The 15884-nt window shown below is 36.5% G+C and overlaps 1 protein-coding gene across 3 annotated transcripts in view; it reads right to left on the bottom strand.

Moving 5' to 3' along the window:
* Nucleotides 1–1842: 1842 nt before the first annotated feature.
* Nucleotides 1843–15884, bottom strand: part of SNAP23 (synaptosome associated protein 23) — a 33281-nt gene continuing 19239 nt past the window's right edge. For 2 of the 3 annotated variants that reach the window (XM_065871201.1, XM_065871202.1), the window contains 5 exons: nt 15703–15751; nt 14838–14955; nt 5688–5846; nt 4472–4616; nt 1843–3280 (listed from right to left, as the gene is read on the bottom strand). In XM_065871201.1, coding sequence (XP_065727273.1) covers nt 3215–3280; nt 4472–4616; nt 5688–5846; nt 14838–14955; nt 15703–15751 — 537 coding nt within the window. In that variant the 3' untranslated portion in view covers nt 1843–3214. The remainder of the gene's footprint in view (nt 3281–4471; nt 4617–5687; nt 5847–14837; nt 14956–15702; nt 15752–15884) is intronic. The other variant, XM_065871203.1, reaches the window with a different exon arrangement.

The raw sequence follows: 15884 nt of genomic DNA, 5'->3' as shown, positions 1-15884 counted from the left end.
ACCTTCTTTTAGAGCTTGGTTAGAAGTCAGTGTAGTATACTGAGTAAGAACATGGGCCTTGGAGTCAGAAAGATCCTGATTTGAATACAAAGTCTATCATTTACTAGCTTTATGAATTTGAGCAACTTACTCTCATCCATAATATGGGGAAACACCTCCTACCTCTCATGTATGTTATGAGGATTTGGTGAAAAGATACATAAAAGCACTTAGAATGGTGCCTATGACAGAGTAAGCGCTCAATAAATGGTGCTATTTATTTTACCTGTAAAACATTAAAATAGAATTTAGCAAGTTGTACAGAAATGGAAGGCTTGGAGCAAACTCTACATTAGGATGAAAAACAAATGAGTAGAGAATAAGGAACCTGAATATCAACCTGAAAACTATAAGTATGCTTAGGAATGTAACTGGGATAACTTAGGATTTTAGTAAGGGAGTAACCTAAAGAATAGCGTTTAAAGAAACTAATTCTAAGAGCAATTGAGTATAGGATGTCTGGGAAGTAGAAGTTTAAGTTAAGGGGAGATTCCTAATCCATACATGACATGAAAAGATCTAGAGTTGAAATGTGGTAAACAAAGGATGGATTAAAACTGTGAAAGAAGAAAAAAACAGGCACAACTATAGGGGATAAAGATCACTGTCATTATAAGACCAGAAACCTGAAGAGGGAGCTTATTGTTAAAAAAAAAATTAAGTTCAGTGGAGAATAATGTTTAACTCCTTAATTATAGGTCAGTTTTATGCTCAAGGTCACAAAACTAGTAAATGATTGAACCAAAACTTGAACACAGTTGGTCAGACTCCAGAGCTTGTGCTAACCACCTCAGTCACTACCTTTCAAAAGTAATAGAAACAAGTTTCCAGACAGTGTCACAGGAGAAGACTTTTAAGTCAACAGCTTCTATTTCTAGTGTATTATGAGCCTAAGTTCTAGGTCCTCATTCCTCTTTTCTCAGTAGCAGAAGCTTTGAAAAAATATGTAACCTGGGATCCATGGATGGGCTTTCAAGACCCATTTATGCATGATTCACGTGTGTGTGTTTGTGTGTCTGTTTCTCTGGAGAGATAGGCTGTGTTGTCTTTCATCAAATTCGCGAAGAGATCCTTGACCCAAAAAGAGCTCCACTCTAGAGAGAATAGCAGCTATCATTTAATAAGCTCTTACGTTTGCTGGGCACTGCTCTAAGTGCTTTACATGCATTACCACATTAAGTCTTCACAGCAACTCTATGAGGTAGGAATCATTAATCCCACTTTACGCACAAGGAAACAGGCACAGAAATGGTTTTATAGTCACTCAGCCAGCAAGTGGCAGAGCTAGAGTGTAAATCCAGACAATATGGTGCCTTAGCTCACACTTCTAACCAATTATACTGTTGGAACAGCATACTGGTATGTTTAGAACTATTTCCTTCAGCCACAATAGTGTTAAAAAATTTTTTTTAACGCTTTTAGGAAGGATATTTAAGTATAGAACAGCCCCCAGTGTTTTATACCTTCTTATTATACACACACATTTACTACCACCTGCCAAACTACTCCTTTCTGGCATGTGGCATTTCTATTACTGAAGGCCTAATTAAATCTCACTATAAATATTTTCCTTTTCAGCCTTTGAAAGTTCCCATGTTAACTCTATCTCCTCCAGTAAGTGCGTTGCAGTTTTCACTCATAAACGCTTTCAGTCGCTAGTGTATTATAAGCTCAAATGAATAAAACAACTAGTAATGATTAAAATGAACCTCATGACAAATCATAGCAATGAAAAGTCCTATATTTCCAATGAAAATGGGAAAGGTGCTAATAAAGTCAGGTGTTTGTTGGAGTGCCTTTTGATTTATGGATCTTTGCTCTATTCAGTTTGTCAAATAAAAGCTGACAAAATTATTGCTTTCCACCCCCCAAAAAGTACTCACAGAAGCACATCACTTATTTGAAAAAACAGTTCCATTAGTTAGTTACAAAATTTAATTGTAAGGATCAAACAGTGGTTATTGGTCAAACCAATCGACATTAATAGCTTTGAAGTGTGCAGAAGCTAGTTTTTAAATAAAGGTGACAAATACCAATCAGATTCTTATAACACTGTTCAGGATCTAAGCAAATGTGATTCTGGAAGTTGAATCCAAAAAGCTAAGAGAATCATAGTGCAATCATCAATAAGTAAACCAAAGACATAATTTTCTAAATCATTTTTAAACAGAATAAATTCTAGTTTTTAAAAAAGTTTAAAGCTACATAAAACTCAAAGCAATCTAACTATTTTCTACCTGAGATCAAAACAAGTTTCTTTTTTCCTATCTAAACAATTCTTGGCATTGAGGTAAATCTGAATTCACGTGATATACTTTGTCAAACTTTTCCAAAAAATTTTAAGCCCTGCTGTAGAGAGAAATTCTCATAATATATATACATATTTACATATTTTTTCTTCAAAGACTAATGACATTTATGAGGTTAATAGGCCTGTAATGGGACCATGATACTATTAATAATATGAAAATAAAAAGCCATTCATTTATACCATGTGTTCCTATATGGTGCAATATGAAATGGGATCATAGAATCTATGTACATAGATGAACCACCAAGAGTTCAGAAATTAAGCTCACTTTAAGAAAACTCACTCTGTTTTTTGAAGCAGAGGTTGCAAAGTTGTGATGTATAACAAAAATATTGTGTATACAGGCTCCAAAACCAAGCATTGGCCTAAACTGGCAAAAACTGCAACTTAAACAGAAATTAAACCCAACTAGATCTTCACTGTGGTTATGCAACTTTTGGCTTTAGGGTCTGCAGGTTTTACTGAGGTAACAACCTCTTATCTCTTGCCTCTCCTCCTTGTGCCTGCCCCTACTGCCCCCAGCCTTTTACATGGCTGTCTTTGGCAATGCTTCCAAAGTTTCAAAGCAGAAGAACTTGCTAAGTAAATGGAGAGAATGAAAAATAACATTATATATGATGTATGAAAACCAACCTAAGAGTATGGACTGAGAAAGAAAGTACTAGAAGGAAAACTAAGCCGCAGTCTACCCTCAAGGGAAAAAGAGAAAATAAAAGAATAGGGGGGCTGTTACTCCTAGATCTTCTTCCACATCATCTCCCGATTAGAAGAGTGTGGAACCAAAATTTCAAACTCTGGAAAGGTAATGACTTTGAAGGAGGAGCTAGGGAAGTGAACAAATGATAAAGAAGTAGAGCAGTAGCTTTAGCTGTCAATGAGTTTCTTTGCTCTGGCATTGGCATTGTCAATACGATCTTTGTTGGTGTCAGCCTGGAAAAAAGAAAAATATACCAGCATTACTTCACAAGGTAAGCTGCTCTAATAAACGTTAAATTTCACGTACTTAGAGTAACTGACACATTGAGAAAATTCAGGAAATAGTCCAAGCCACATTACAAAACTCATTTTGGGCAAGAAGTGACAGAATATCAAATTCATTTGGAAAAACCTGGGTGTATAAACATGACAAAGATATAACAGAAGAAGTTGCCAGTATTTCATGAGTTCTATAACATTTTTTTTCATAGTTTAACATGTCTGAAACTAGGATGCATCTTATAATCAATGGCATGTAGATGCAGTGAAAATATAATGCTCTTCTCTGCTATAGATCTGGACCTTGCGGGAGTCCCCTGAACTGAATCATAGAATCTCATCTGGAGCTAGCCTAGATCTCACCCAGAGACTGAAATAACCTACCCCAAGATCTGTGGAACAGATGTATCACCATCCATATCAATATGTAAGTTAAAATGATGGGTAATATGTAGTCTAAACCCACATAACAGCATTGAAAACATCTTATGAACCATTATTTGCCTCAATGAAATCCATCATAAGTGATTAAACAGAAAGCCAAGCTGAAAAACTTACCCCAACCTTTAAAGTATACTGAGATTTTAATGAAGTAACAATAAATAAGAACAGCTTTTAGATGTGACACCACCAAACACAACACAATTTCAGTATATTTTATATCATATGAAGTAAAAAATAGCAACCACACTTTTTTGTTACTCTTGTTTTTGTGTGTCCCCCCCATGAGAACCATTCTGCAGAACTGATTTTTACCTACTGACTCATGAGATGAAGATTCAGGAACTTACTAATTTGTTATTAGTTAACAAAATAAAATTCCAAAAGCTAACTCGCTCTTTCAGGGGGGGAAAAAAAAAAACCCGACAGCTCACAGAAAGGTTAGAGGAGATTGTGAGCTTCATGTGTGAAATTTTAAATAAAACCACTTCGTCCCAAGGTCTTGGTTTCTAAATGAACCAGTTGAGTAAGAGACAGGAGGACTTGACTATTGTTTTTCAATGTGTTAGAACTCATCAAAACTGCAAGGCCTGTGAGGACAGGATCTTATCTCTGTTGTTCTCCCCCAGAGCATCTAGCACAGATGTCTATTAATAAACACTATACCGGATGTCCCATTTTCCTGTGGCACTAAAAAGCTCTTACCTTTTCTGTGATCCGTTCTATTTGTCGATTTTGAGCCTCAATCTCATTGCCTATGTCCAGGGCCATGTTTTTTAGATTTCCTAGGATACTGCCCACTTGAGTCAGGTTCTCTTCCATTTCATCTTCCCTGGCATCATTTGTTATACTATCACAAAAAGATAGTTAATTCAGTACTTTGGGGTGAATTAGAAATGGAGTGAGTCTGGATTTAGTTTTTATAAAAATAAGTAACCAAAATGACCTCAGCAAGTGTTAGACCCAACAGATGCAGGTTACCATTCTTGGGAAACATTCCATAGTAAAAATGGAAAGACTAATCCAAGAAAGCACAACATCTTAAAGCCATTTAAGATTAAGAAATAACTTTAGGATAGTGGTTTTTCAAAGTGTAATTCCCAGCATAACCTGAGAACTTGTTAGACATGAAAATATGCTAATTCTCACACTCCACTCCAGATCTCCTCAATCAGAGACTGGAAGGGACCCCAGCGATCTGTGTTTTAATAAACCTCCCAGGTGATTCTGATGCATGCTTAGGTCTAAAGAACTACTGCTCTAAAATAAGGGTTGCAAAATCCTGGCCCAAAGCCAAATCTGGCCTGCCTTCTGAATTTATAAATAAGATTTTATTTGAACACAGCCATGCTCATTTGTTTATATATTGTTTATGGCTGCTTTTACCCTACAACAGAGTTGAGCAGTTGAGTAGTTGTGACTGAGACTGTATGGCCTGTAAAGTCTGAAATATTTACTATCTGACCTTTTACAGATATCCTTATAGGGATTTGGTCGACTCCTACTCTAGATGATACATTTTAAAACACATCTTCTTATTTACAGAAGTAAAACATGATTACTTGAATAATTTGGAAAGTACTTTACAAAGAAAAGTTAATCCATCCTTGAATGTCAACAATCCCAGTCACCATTTTGTCAGAAGGCAAATATTAATGTCAGAAGGCTGGTGGTCCAGTGGTTAAGCCTCCCCGCTTCCACTGCAGGAGGCACGGGTTCGATCCCTGGTCGGGGAACTAAGATCCCACACACCCCCACATGCTGTGTGGCCAAAAAAAATTTTTTTTAAAATCCAAAAAAAAAAAAGGAATAAATGCTATTTCTAATTAATAAGTTGGGGTTCATGCATAATTACACCCAGTCTCCAGAGAGAGCCATTCATTTAGGAAAATAAAAAAAATATCGGGAAGAGCTGGCATACCGTTTAATGTATCCGCCGCTGGCTGCTCCTGTGGTTGCTTGCTGAGGCTGACCATTTGTCACTCGGCCTGGCTGCTTAGATACTACATTGCTAGGAGAGTTGTCTCCACCATCTCTCCATGTTGCCTTATAGACTTTACTAGACTCAAAGTTCTTTGTCCTATATAAGAGTCAGGAGTGTAGAGAGATACCAAAAAGCAGGAGAGGGAGAAATGACATTATTAGTGCTTGTTACCTTAGGGATGCCCTAGCACCCTTAGAATAAAAGCTACATGCAGCTAGATCTAGATTATCTACACTATGCTCCATCACAATCTGGCATAGGAAAAAGATGAACTGTGTAAGCCCACTGACATTAAAAACATTTTTTTAAAGGTTAAACTACTTCCACCAAATCTTCACTGAGCAGTAAGCAAGTACCAAAATGTAATTATTTGATTTTTCAGGTTCTCCTAGCCTCTGACACTCTCTAGAAAAGAGGTTAATGGACACTAGGAAAAAAATTCCTTAGGAAAGGTGCTCTGGGATGCCTTAATGGTTCCTTGGAAGCATCTCAGATGTTGATGAAGGATGGAAGAGAAAGAAGGCTGAGTGGGCAGTACTTAGACCTCAGTTGCTCACTTACTTAAACTGTAGTAGTTTCAGCTGATCTGTTTTTTAAAGTTAGAATTGTGCATTAAATTTTTTAAAAAAGGTTTCTTTGGGGGTGGTGGTGATGTGATGAATTGGGAGATTGGGATTGACATATATACTCTAATATGTATAAAATGGATAACTAATAAGAACCTGCTGTATAAAAAAATAAAATTTTTAAAAAGTTATTATAAAAAAATTTTTTTTAAGAAAGGTTTCTTAAGAAACAAACATTATGAAGGAAAGGCAATGAATGAGTTCCTTGTCTACAGTGGTACCAGTTACAAATCCTTTGGTTTAGGACTTTTTCATTTAAGAGTTTACTGTTACACCTTAAAAAAAAAAAAAGATCCTAAATCCAAGCCTCTTAAAAATAGAAGCATATGTTTAGATTAACTGACATAGCTAAAAATCAGCCAAAGCCAGAATTTTACCATGGGATTTACTATTTGAACTGGTATAAATGGCAAGAAAAAGAACCTAGTAAAATGACTTTTAAGTGGCTATTACAAAAAACACAAATAAAACTTTTTCTTACTGATTATTTGGCTAGGTAAAGTTTCCACTCACACAATTTTAGTTTTTGCTTTTCTATAAACAAAAACAAAGTAGTATATGGCTATAACATTGGTTTCTGATTTATTCCACATGATACATTAATGAGGAAGTTTTGAAATCGCAAAAGCAAAGGAGAGATTTTAGGAAAGCAGTGGCTCCTTTCTTAATAGGATCCTGTGAGGATTCATGTTTGGCAAACCTAGAATTGGATCTTAGACCTTAATCATCAATGCCACAGAAAGGGTACTATATGTTTAATAAATCAATCTATTTAGTTATTAATAAGCCATGTTAAATCCTTCCTGGAACAAGGTGGGATACACATTATTTAGTACTACTTTTTTCTTTTTGGTTGCATCGGGTCTCAGTTGCGACACACAGGATCTTCGTTGAGGCATGCGGGAGCTTTCCTTGCAGTGCGCGGGCTTCTCTCTAGTTGTGGCGTGCAGGTTTTCTCTTCTCTAGTTGTGGAGCGCAGGCTCCAGGGCACGTGGGCTCTGTAGTTGTGGCGCTCAGGTTCCAGAGTGTGTGGGCTCTGTAGTTTGCAGCATGCGGGTTCTCTAGTTGAGGCACACGAGCTCAGTAGTTGTGATGTGCACTTAATTGCCCCGTGGCATGTGGAATCTTAGTTCCCTGACCAGGGATCGAACCCGCATCCCCTGCATTGGAAGGCAGATTCTTTACCACTGGACCACCAGGGAAGTCCCTGATATACACATTATTTAAATGAATATTTATAAATAATTTCTGTTTAGTAAAAAACCCATTTACGTGTATTCTTTGTTAATAAGATGGGTCTCGGGCAAAATTCTGAAGCAGAGTAATAGCAACCAAGCAAAATAAACAACATATAAGTTTATCAGAAAGTTAACCAGAAATATTAATAGAAGTAATATAAGTGAGGCTTTTATCAGGATGTTAGACTGTAAAACAGGTCAAAGATTGAAGGCTGGAATTCTAATGTCACTAAATAATAAGACACTGTGCTTCTGAGAGTCTTAGCACAGAAGCACTGGGTTGGGACAGACTTGTGAGCTCTTGGTCTAGTAAGGGATATACACATGCTCCAACCACCTCAACCTTAAGAAATAATATTTGAAATTCCTTCAACTTCTGAGAATTCTTCCTTCAATTAGATATAAGGGGCATAAGATGCAAACGAATTGTCTTAACATGATATTGTGAATGAGGTTCAACTAAAGTATAGTTTATAAATAAAGAATCAGACTGGTTATCAAACCCTTCTCCCTTTAAGAGGACTGGATCTTTGATGTTCTTCCAATATCAAGGGGAAAAGGTACAAAAAGCTGACTTGAATTGTCACATTTATTTTCAAATGGATTGGGGAAAAAAATCTCTGCACTACTTTTTCATGCAGTTTTGACATGCTCTGCATGTTTATAAAGCAGTGATTTTTATATGCTGTTGATTTCATATCTTCATCCTTGTGATAGTTCCATGTCTCTTTCAGCACCTCTACTCCAGGTAATAATGCCTTCTGCTTGCTCAAGGTCCTGCCACATGCTGTTACCCTGGAGCTTCTCCCACTGAGTTGTAAAACCCTTAAAGACACCTGTTTTTAAGGGCATTGTCAGATAGCTGAGTATCTAATAAAAACAACAATGGTTTTAATCTAATTTGTCTTCCTTCAAAGGGTCTTAAGTACTTTAAAAGGTAGTATTTCCTAAACTTAACTGAGCACCAAAGTGACCTGGATGATTCTGAATACACAGATGTGTATTTCAGGCTACATTCTGAAAATTCTACTTCAATTTTTGTCAGATGGAGCCTGGGAATCTTCTGTTGTAACTAGGATTTTATTTAAATTCAATAGATCATTTAGCTGCCCAACCAGGGAAGAGAAACAGTGTTCTAAGAGACTTCTAATCTGTTGTAGAAGGAATATTTTAGATTACTATGGTAGTACACCTTAGTATTACTATATATTGGGACACTGAGGAATTAATCTGGAGGAAGCGAACGTATACACAAGGTTTTTTTTTTTAAGCCACAAGATTTAGAGTAAATTGACTTGAATCCCAATCCTAGACCTGTCATTCAGTAGCTACAGAACCTTATGCAAACTTCCATCTTTGAGCATCTTTTCCTTACATGTAAAACTAAGATGATAACAGTACTTAATAAGTCACAGAGCTGTTGATAATAGATGTAAAATTGTTCTGTAAAGCATTAGACAATTTTTTTTTTCCAGTATGCGGGCCTCTCACTGCTGTGGCCTCTCCCATTGCGGAACACAGGCTCCGGATGCGCAGGCTCAGCAGCCATGGCTCACGGGCCCAGCCGCTCCACGGCATGTGGGATCTTCCTGGACTGGGGCACGAACCCGTGTCCCCTGCATCGGCAGGCGGACTCTCAACCACTGCGCCACCAGGGAAGCCCAGACAAATATTTTTGTTCTTTGGTTTCAACTCAACCTGATCCTTAGTTAAAAGTTCATGTCTTTAATTGCACAGATTACCAATTGGCATGTTTATTCTTATAGCCCATTAACATTCCCTAGCTTTGAGATCTACAAGCAGCTGAATATAGTTGGAATATAGCTATATAAAAAGACATCTAGGCCAGGGTTGTTTCTGGTCTACAGTAAGAAAGAAATGGTTCTGATTTGCAACAGAACTCTTCTGCATAACAAAATTAACAGCCCCTCTGGGAAGAAATTAGATTTCATAATAAAATGCTTAAGCAAATTTGTGGCAGATTTTAATGCAATTAAGAACTCCATCTAGAAAGTTAGATTTACCCCGACTGTCAGTTTTGAAGAGTTTAATAATCTTTAACTACTAAATTTTTTCAGATAAATATCACATTCAAAAATGGCATGTTTGAAATAAGAATTTGAAATATCCCTTAAGAAGCTGCTATAAATATAGAAAACAAGTATCAGGATATGAACACAGTAACTTTAACAATTTCTTTTTTGAGTTTTGGTTGTCAACATTAGTACTAACTGAATAAAATAGCAAAAAGAAAGCCCAAGCTGGGGGGCGGAGGTGGGGGAGAGAGGTGATCAGGTTATAGGAAAGAAGAAAAAGAAGGGCAAGAAACAAAGGGTAGAAATCAAACAATTTTCTAACATTTAACCATGGTATTCATAGTCCCCATAAAGATCCAAAATTAAAGAGTCAAACATTATAATAAACAGTAGGCTGACTAGAGGGTTAACTTCCATAAAAAAATTAAGATTAGTTAGCTCTGCATTAATTCAATATGAAACCACAGCAAGCTAACACATGACATAATAGGTATTATGGAACAGATGATAATATATATAAAGAGGGTAAACCCTTATTTAAAAAAAGGAGATAACTAGATATGGCAACATTTTAAATTTATATCCCACCTTGTTCCAAATGGCATTTAAGATGACTTACATTGGCAGTTAATTCCTCAATTTGGTAGTGGCCTAAATCATGGGGAATCCAAAATCATTAGAAGCAATACTTCAAGAGAGGAAATATTGATTCTGGAACCAGAAAGGAGTAGGAAAACTTAACAGAAGAAAGGAAGCTGAAATCAAAGTCTATGTATTTAGCCTGAATTCCCTTACCTTTGATCAGAACTAGAATGCAGCAATTCTCTACAAAGATCAACCTATTTAAAACTTCTTAGGAAACTTTAGGTGTGTTTTTACTTTTATAATCTTAAGTGTTTTTTAGTAAAAACTTAGTATCAGAGCCATTAGTCAAAGGGTGGTATTATAAATTAAGATCCTTTCATCAATCCATCTTCTGGCAGACAGCACTCATCAAGAACAAATTCACTTTACATTACACACCACAGCACAGCTTTTAAAAGTCTCTACCATTCACAATATCCATGCACATGCACAGAAAAGCCATTTGAAGCATCACCTTTAGATAGCAGGTTAACAGCCCAAATTGCGCCACAAGACTGCATCTTAAAGTTCCCTTTGATCAGTTACTGAGCTCAGCTTCTGATGTTAAATCTTCATTTTTAGTAAGCGTATTAGAAAGGAAGAGATTAGGTGAGAGAATGAAATGCAGAAAACAGTGAATCCCAATCAAACAGAACAGAAACAGGTTTAGTTTTCAAAGCATAATGCATTTAAATTCCTGCCTAGTTTCATAGAAACAACCAACATCTGAGAATCTAGATAAAAAGAAAAACATGAAAACTATTTAAACCAGAGCATACTTCGTTTTTCCTAAGAATGTCTGAATGATGATATTCTGTCCTAAAATTATGAAAATTAACATGAAGAGAAGGCAAATACTTTGTATCTCCAGTGAGTAGGATGGAGGAAGCACTCAAATATTGACTAAAATACAGTAATTCAATATTTATTTTAACTAATCAGAGTTGAATATTTACATTTTAATATGACATAAGATTCAATAGTATAAAACCTGTAGTACCAATTTTCAACTTCTCTAGTAAGTGGTCCAGAAATACCAACGTATCTTCAAACTATGTGCCAATATGTTTGACATTTTAAGCACAGAATGAAGAGAGGCAGGTTAAGACAGAGGAATACTTTGTCTGACAATGGTTAAACTGGGACATCAGGCAGTTTACTATTCTGAGACTTCCCATTTTAAACCTGCCTCTTTTTAAACTCGTTAATTAGAATTACAACTTATCAAAGTTACTGACAAAGGGACTTCCCTTGAGGTCCAGTGGTTAGGACTCGGCGCTTTCACTGCCAGGGGCCTGCGTTCGATCTCTGGTAGGGAACTAAGATCCCGCAAGCAGTGTGACACGGCCAAAACAACAAAACAAAAAAACCCCAAACTTACTGACAAAGATATAGGATTTTTAATAAGGATTTGTTCTATTTTGCTTTTAGGATTCAAATAGTAGCAAGCTAAAAGAATGACATTTATTCACAATTTTAAAGTTTAATCCTGGTAGTCTGTTTTCAAATTCTAGTAGTCCTTTAAAAAGAATTAGCTAAAATTAAAATTCACTTCTAATATAGGGTTCTGTTAAGTGAAGCTATTTCCATGTCTTATTAGAAAAAGATCTACTGATATGGCTTTAATGAATACTACTAAAAAAAGAAATCTCAAAGAACAAATCTACTCAAGACATTTTCTATATAGTAATACATCTAACAAAAGCAACAGCAAAAAGGTTCATTCTTTTCTTGCCAGTCAAGCAATGTAGCATACAGTTAAAAACTAGGGCTCAAAAAAAAAAAAAAAAACTAGGGCGCTGCCTGGTTTTGAATCTCAGCTCTTCCACTTGTTAGTGTAGCCTCCTTATGCCTCTGTTTCCCCATATGTAAAATGGTGATAATAAGAGGAACTATCTCACATTAAGGGTATTGTAAGGATTAAATTTAAAGTGCTCAGGATAGTAAGAGCCTAAATTAATATACAGGCTCACAACTCTCATGCAAACCTTTGGATGTGAGACATTTTGAGCAGTACCACACAATCACATACATCAATATTTCTGCAGTGAAACAGATTAACATTTATGCTAAGTGTAATAAAGACTATTAAATAGCTTCAGTTCAGGTTACATCTCGTAGCCTAATTAATAAGTTGTGGCACTACATTCCGAAAAAAACAAACCTCTGGCTTTCAGAGTTTTTTAGATTTCTAAATGGCAGATAAGAGACTGTGGACCTGAGTTGTTGTTACTAGTACCAGAACTAGTACTAGCTTTATACAGAAGACTAAGATACCGTCTCTGCCTTTCAGAAGCTCATGTTATGGCTATTTATATGATAAGCCTAACTGAAACACAGATTAGCAGATTAAGCTTAGAAAGATCACGCCCCTGGCAGGAGTGAAAATAGATAAAGCTGAGGACAAGAGATACCACAGAGGGCAAGGACTCAATGGTGTAAAGGAGAGATGGATGGAAGGGAGGCAATTAAAATCGGAATATTTAAAGTGAAACACTACTCTCTCCTCTTCAGAGAACAAGTGTTCTGTTATAGGAGCCCCTTGATTCCAACTGTTAAGAAGTGCTTTCTTCTCTTGACCCACTAGGAAAGGGCTCTGCTGAGGTTAGAGGCTGACGACGGACTGCTTCAGGACCATACTCTACCTTCTCTCTCAGACTGTCCAAGAAAATCCTGCCTATGCTTGTCTGGGTACACAAAGAAAAATAAAATTAATACTTATGTAGCTCCATTTCCCACTTTTTATGATATCAGACCACCTTATTCCCTGCTCTTCCTACTCATCAGAGATAATTTGCTCTAGGTTCTAGGGAGGACTTCCTCTTCCTTGCTCTTCTCTTAATACGTATCTCAATGAAGTTCATTTACTTTTTCCCCTCTTCCAAGAGGGTACATAGAACATAGGAGAAAAGTGCAAGTAAGTTTGCAAAACATAGTTAAAAAAAGAGTTTAGATTAAAAAAAATCTGTGCATTTCTAACTTGTTTGCTGAAAGTAATCTGCTAAACCCTGATTCGCAGGTCATAGTTATTAAAATATGCACTTTTGGAGAGTCAACCAAGGTCTAAACAGGTCAATAGACTTGTCTTTCTTAGCTTCTTATGCCCAAAACAAACACCAAAGTTGACCAACAAGTAATTTAACTCTATTTTCTCCAGTAGAAATGGCACAGAGAATGCTGTCACATGAAACACTTATCTGAAAGCATGACAGAGCAAAACCTCCTCCATTCCTAACTCCTTTGAGGAGTAAACAAATGCTGAGAGTCTGTAAACCTTCGTATCTCATTTTTGGTTTACCACACCAGCTGAGACAACTGGATGGAAGCAGTAATGCTTACAAAGCTCTTTAAAAATGAATACTCTCAGCAGAAAGGATAGTCACTCAATCTCCAGACAACGTCATTTCAGCCAAAGGTAAAGTTCAAAGTTGCTTTGTTAATGACTCCTCATCTTTGTCTGAATACATGTACTTTTGTCAACACCATGGAGTTTGTATTATCCAAGATTAAGTAGAGAATTTAAATGTTAATAATAAAGTCACTAAAAAGAATGAATTCCTTTCTGTCAAGTATAATCTCATACACTATACACAAATAATTTGAAGACTTTTCATCTCCTAGTTTACTAGAGGCCTCAAATCTTCAGAGTCTTCTTTAATGTTTCCTTCTTCATGTTTGATATATAATCAGTTGATTTAACATGAATTTTTTTGACTTACATTTTTCTCTCTAATCTTGATGATAAAGTTATACCCCACAGGCCTAGTTTACAAAAGGTTCCTAACTAGTTTCTTGGTGTGCGGTTATATACTCCACTCCAATCAATCAACCCCTTAGGCTGGCATTCAAAGTTCCTCTATTGCCCACTTATGTATTATTTTCCACTTCTCATCTATATGAATCATGTAGTACAGTTAAGTCAAGCTCCTCTGTAATCTTTATTTAAATTAAATCTTCCACAGGAAATGTCTTCCCACTTCTTTCATGTCCATCCAGATCTTTCTAGTCATTCAGAGCCCAACTCAAGTCCTAGCTCTCCTATAAGATGGTCTCCAAACCAACCTTTATCAGTTCTATACCTTTAGCCTCAGTTGATATCACATGATCTAGCCCTAGATTTATATAGTTCTTACTTTTTGCTATTCTCTCTCATATAGCCAACCACATGGTAAGTCTTTTGAAGCCAGGATCCAAGTCCTTTATTCCCTTGACCATCCCTCATGTGCCTACCACAGAACATATATTTTATTAATTCTCCTTATCTGAAGGGAAAAGACACTAATTCTATCCTGCTCTGTATTACCCAGATGTATATTTCCTAACCTTTTCTTGTATTATTAAAAAATGAAATTGGGACTTGATCGAAAGATTGATCAAATTTAAGCGATGGTTTGCAGTGAACATGCCCATTTATACAAAAAGTTTGATCTGACTGAAGGAGAAACAGCTTCACTTGATCTAACAAAGTTCCTTATTTAGGCCCTGTCGTACTTATTGGGAAGTGGGGAGGGGTGTGCTCTCACTTTAGATTTATTTGAAAAAGGTCTTGATTTATCAACTCACCTATTACAGGGGCATACACAAAGGCCACAGCACTTGTTTAGTTCTGTTAAAGTCTTCTCTGCTTCTCTCATGTCTTTGTTTATTTGGTCCATGCCTTCTTCTACGCGTTTTAGTTGTTCTAAGAATAAGTTGTGGAAGTTACATTTTGTGTTACATTCTCGGTGCCAACCAGAAAACGCCATTATGATGGAACAGCAAAAACTTTAACCTCGAATTCACCAATAACCCATCACAGTGACTGTATCAGGGCCAGATGGTATTATAGACTGTCCAGAATGAAAATAGTCTTTCACATACTGATCCTGGGGCACCTAGCCTCTGACTGTGGAAAGATTTGTTCTAAAGAAATTTGTATAATAGGAGCATGTGAGGATTGGTTTAGACATCACTTCTGCAACCAAATTAAGTGTACTGTGACTAGACCAGATCCCCAGCATTTCTATTATTGGATAGGCTCAAAACCTGAAGGCTGTCATAAGATTAATAAAAACTAGACCAGATTGCTCAGGGCCAAATCAAACAATGTTTCCAAGCCTGCCTGAATCTGACCTATTTAAGGACTTAACTTGATTTCTGAAAATGATGCAAAAATATCATAATGTCTAGTTCATGTACAACCAATACACACAATAAGCCCTGCTACATAATAAATACTTGGTATACAATGGGGTATTGTGGCCCCCACCTCAAATAGGCAACAAACATGATATAATTCAAATCAGCAGAAAAGAAGTAAAATGTCACTCTTATCTTACAAAGGGAAGGTACTCCCAAAGGCTTAATTAATTTTATACACGGCTGATTTGAAAAGGCTTTCTGGCATCCTAAATCAAATCAAGAATTTCTGCCAATGACTGCAACTCACCCCCTTGTTCATCCAGCGTAGTGATAGTCTTGATTCCTGCATCCTGAGACTAAAAGAAGGGAAAAATGCTGAGAGCACAGCAAAATAAAAACAAAACAGAAACAGAACCTACAAAGTCTGAAAAACAGCAAGAGAGAATCATTAGAAACTTAAGTTTCTCAGAGGACTAGAGCTACAGAGGA

The sequence above is a fragment of the Phocoena phocoena genome, chromosome 2 (genome assembly GCF_963924675.1).
Source record: "Phocoena phocoena chromosome 2, mPhoPho1.1, whole genome shotgun sequence".
NCBI lineage: Eukaryota > Metazoa > Chordata > Mammalia > Artiodactyla > Phocoenidae > Phocoena > Phocoena phocoena.
The sequence above is the reverse complement of the archived record's forward strand: the minus strand, read 5'-3'. Positions and strand labels throughout refer to the sequence as shown.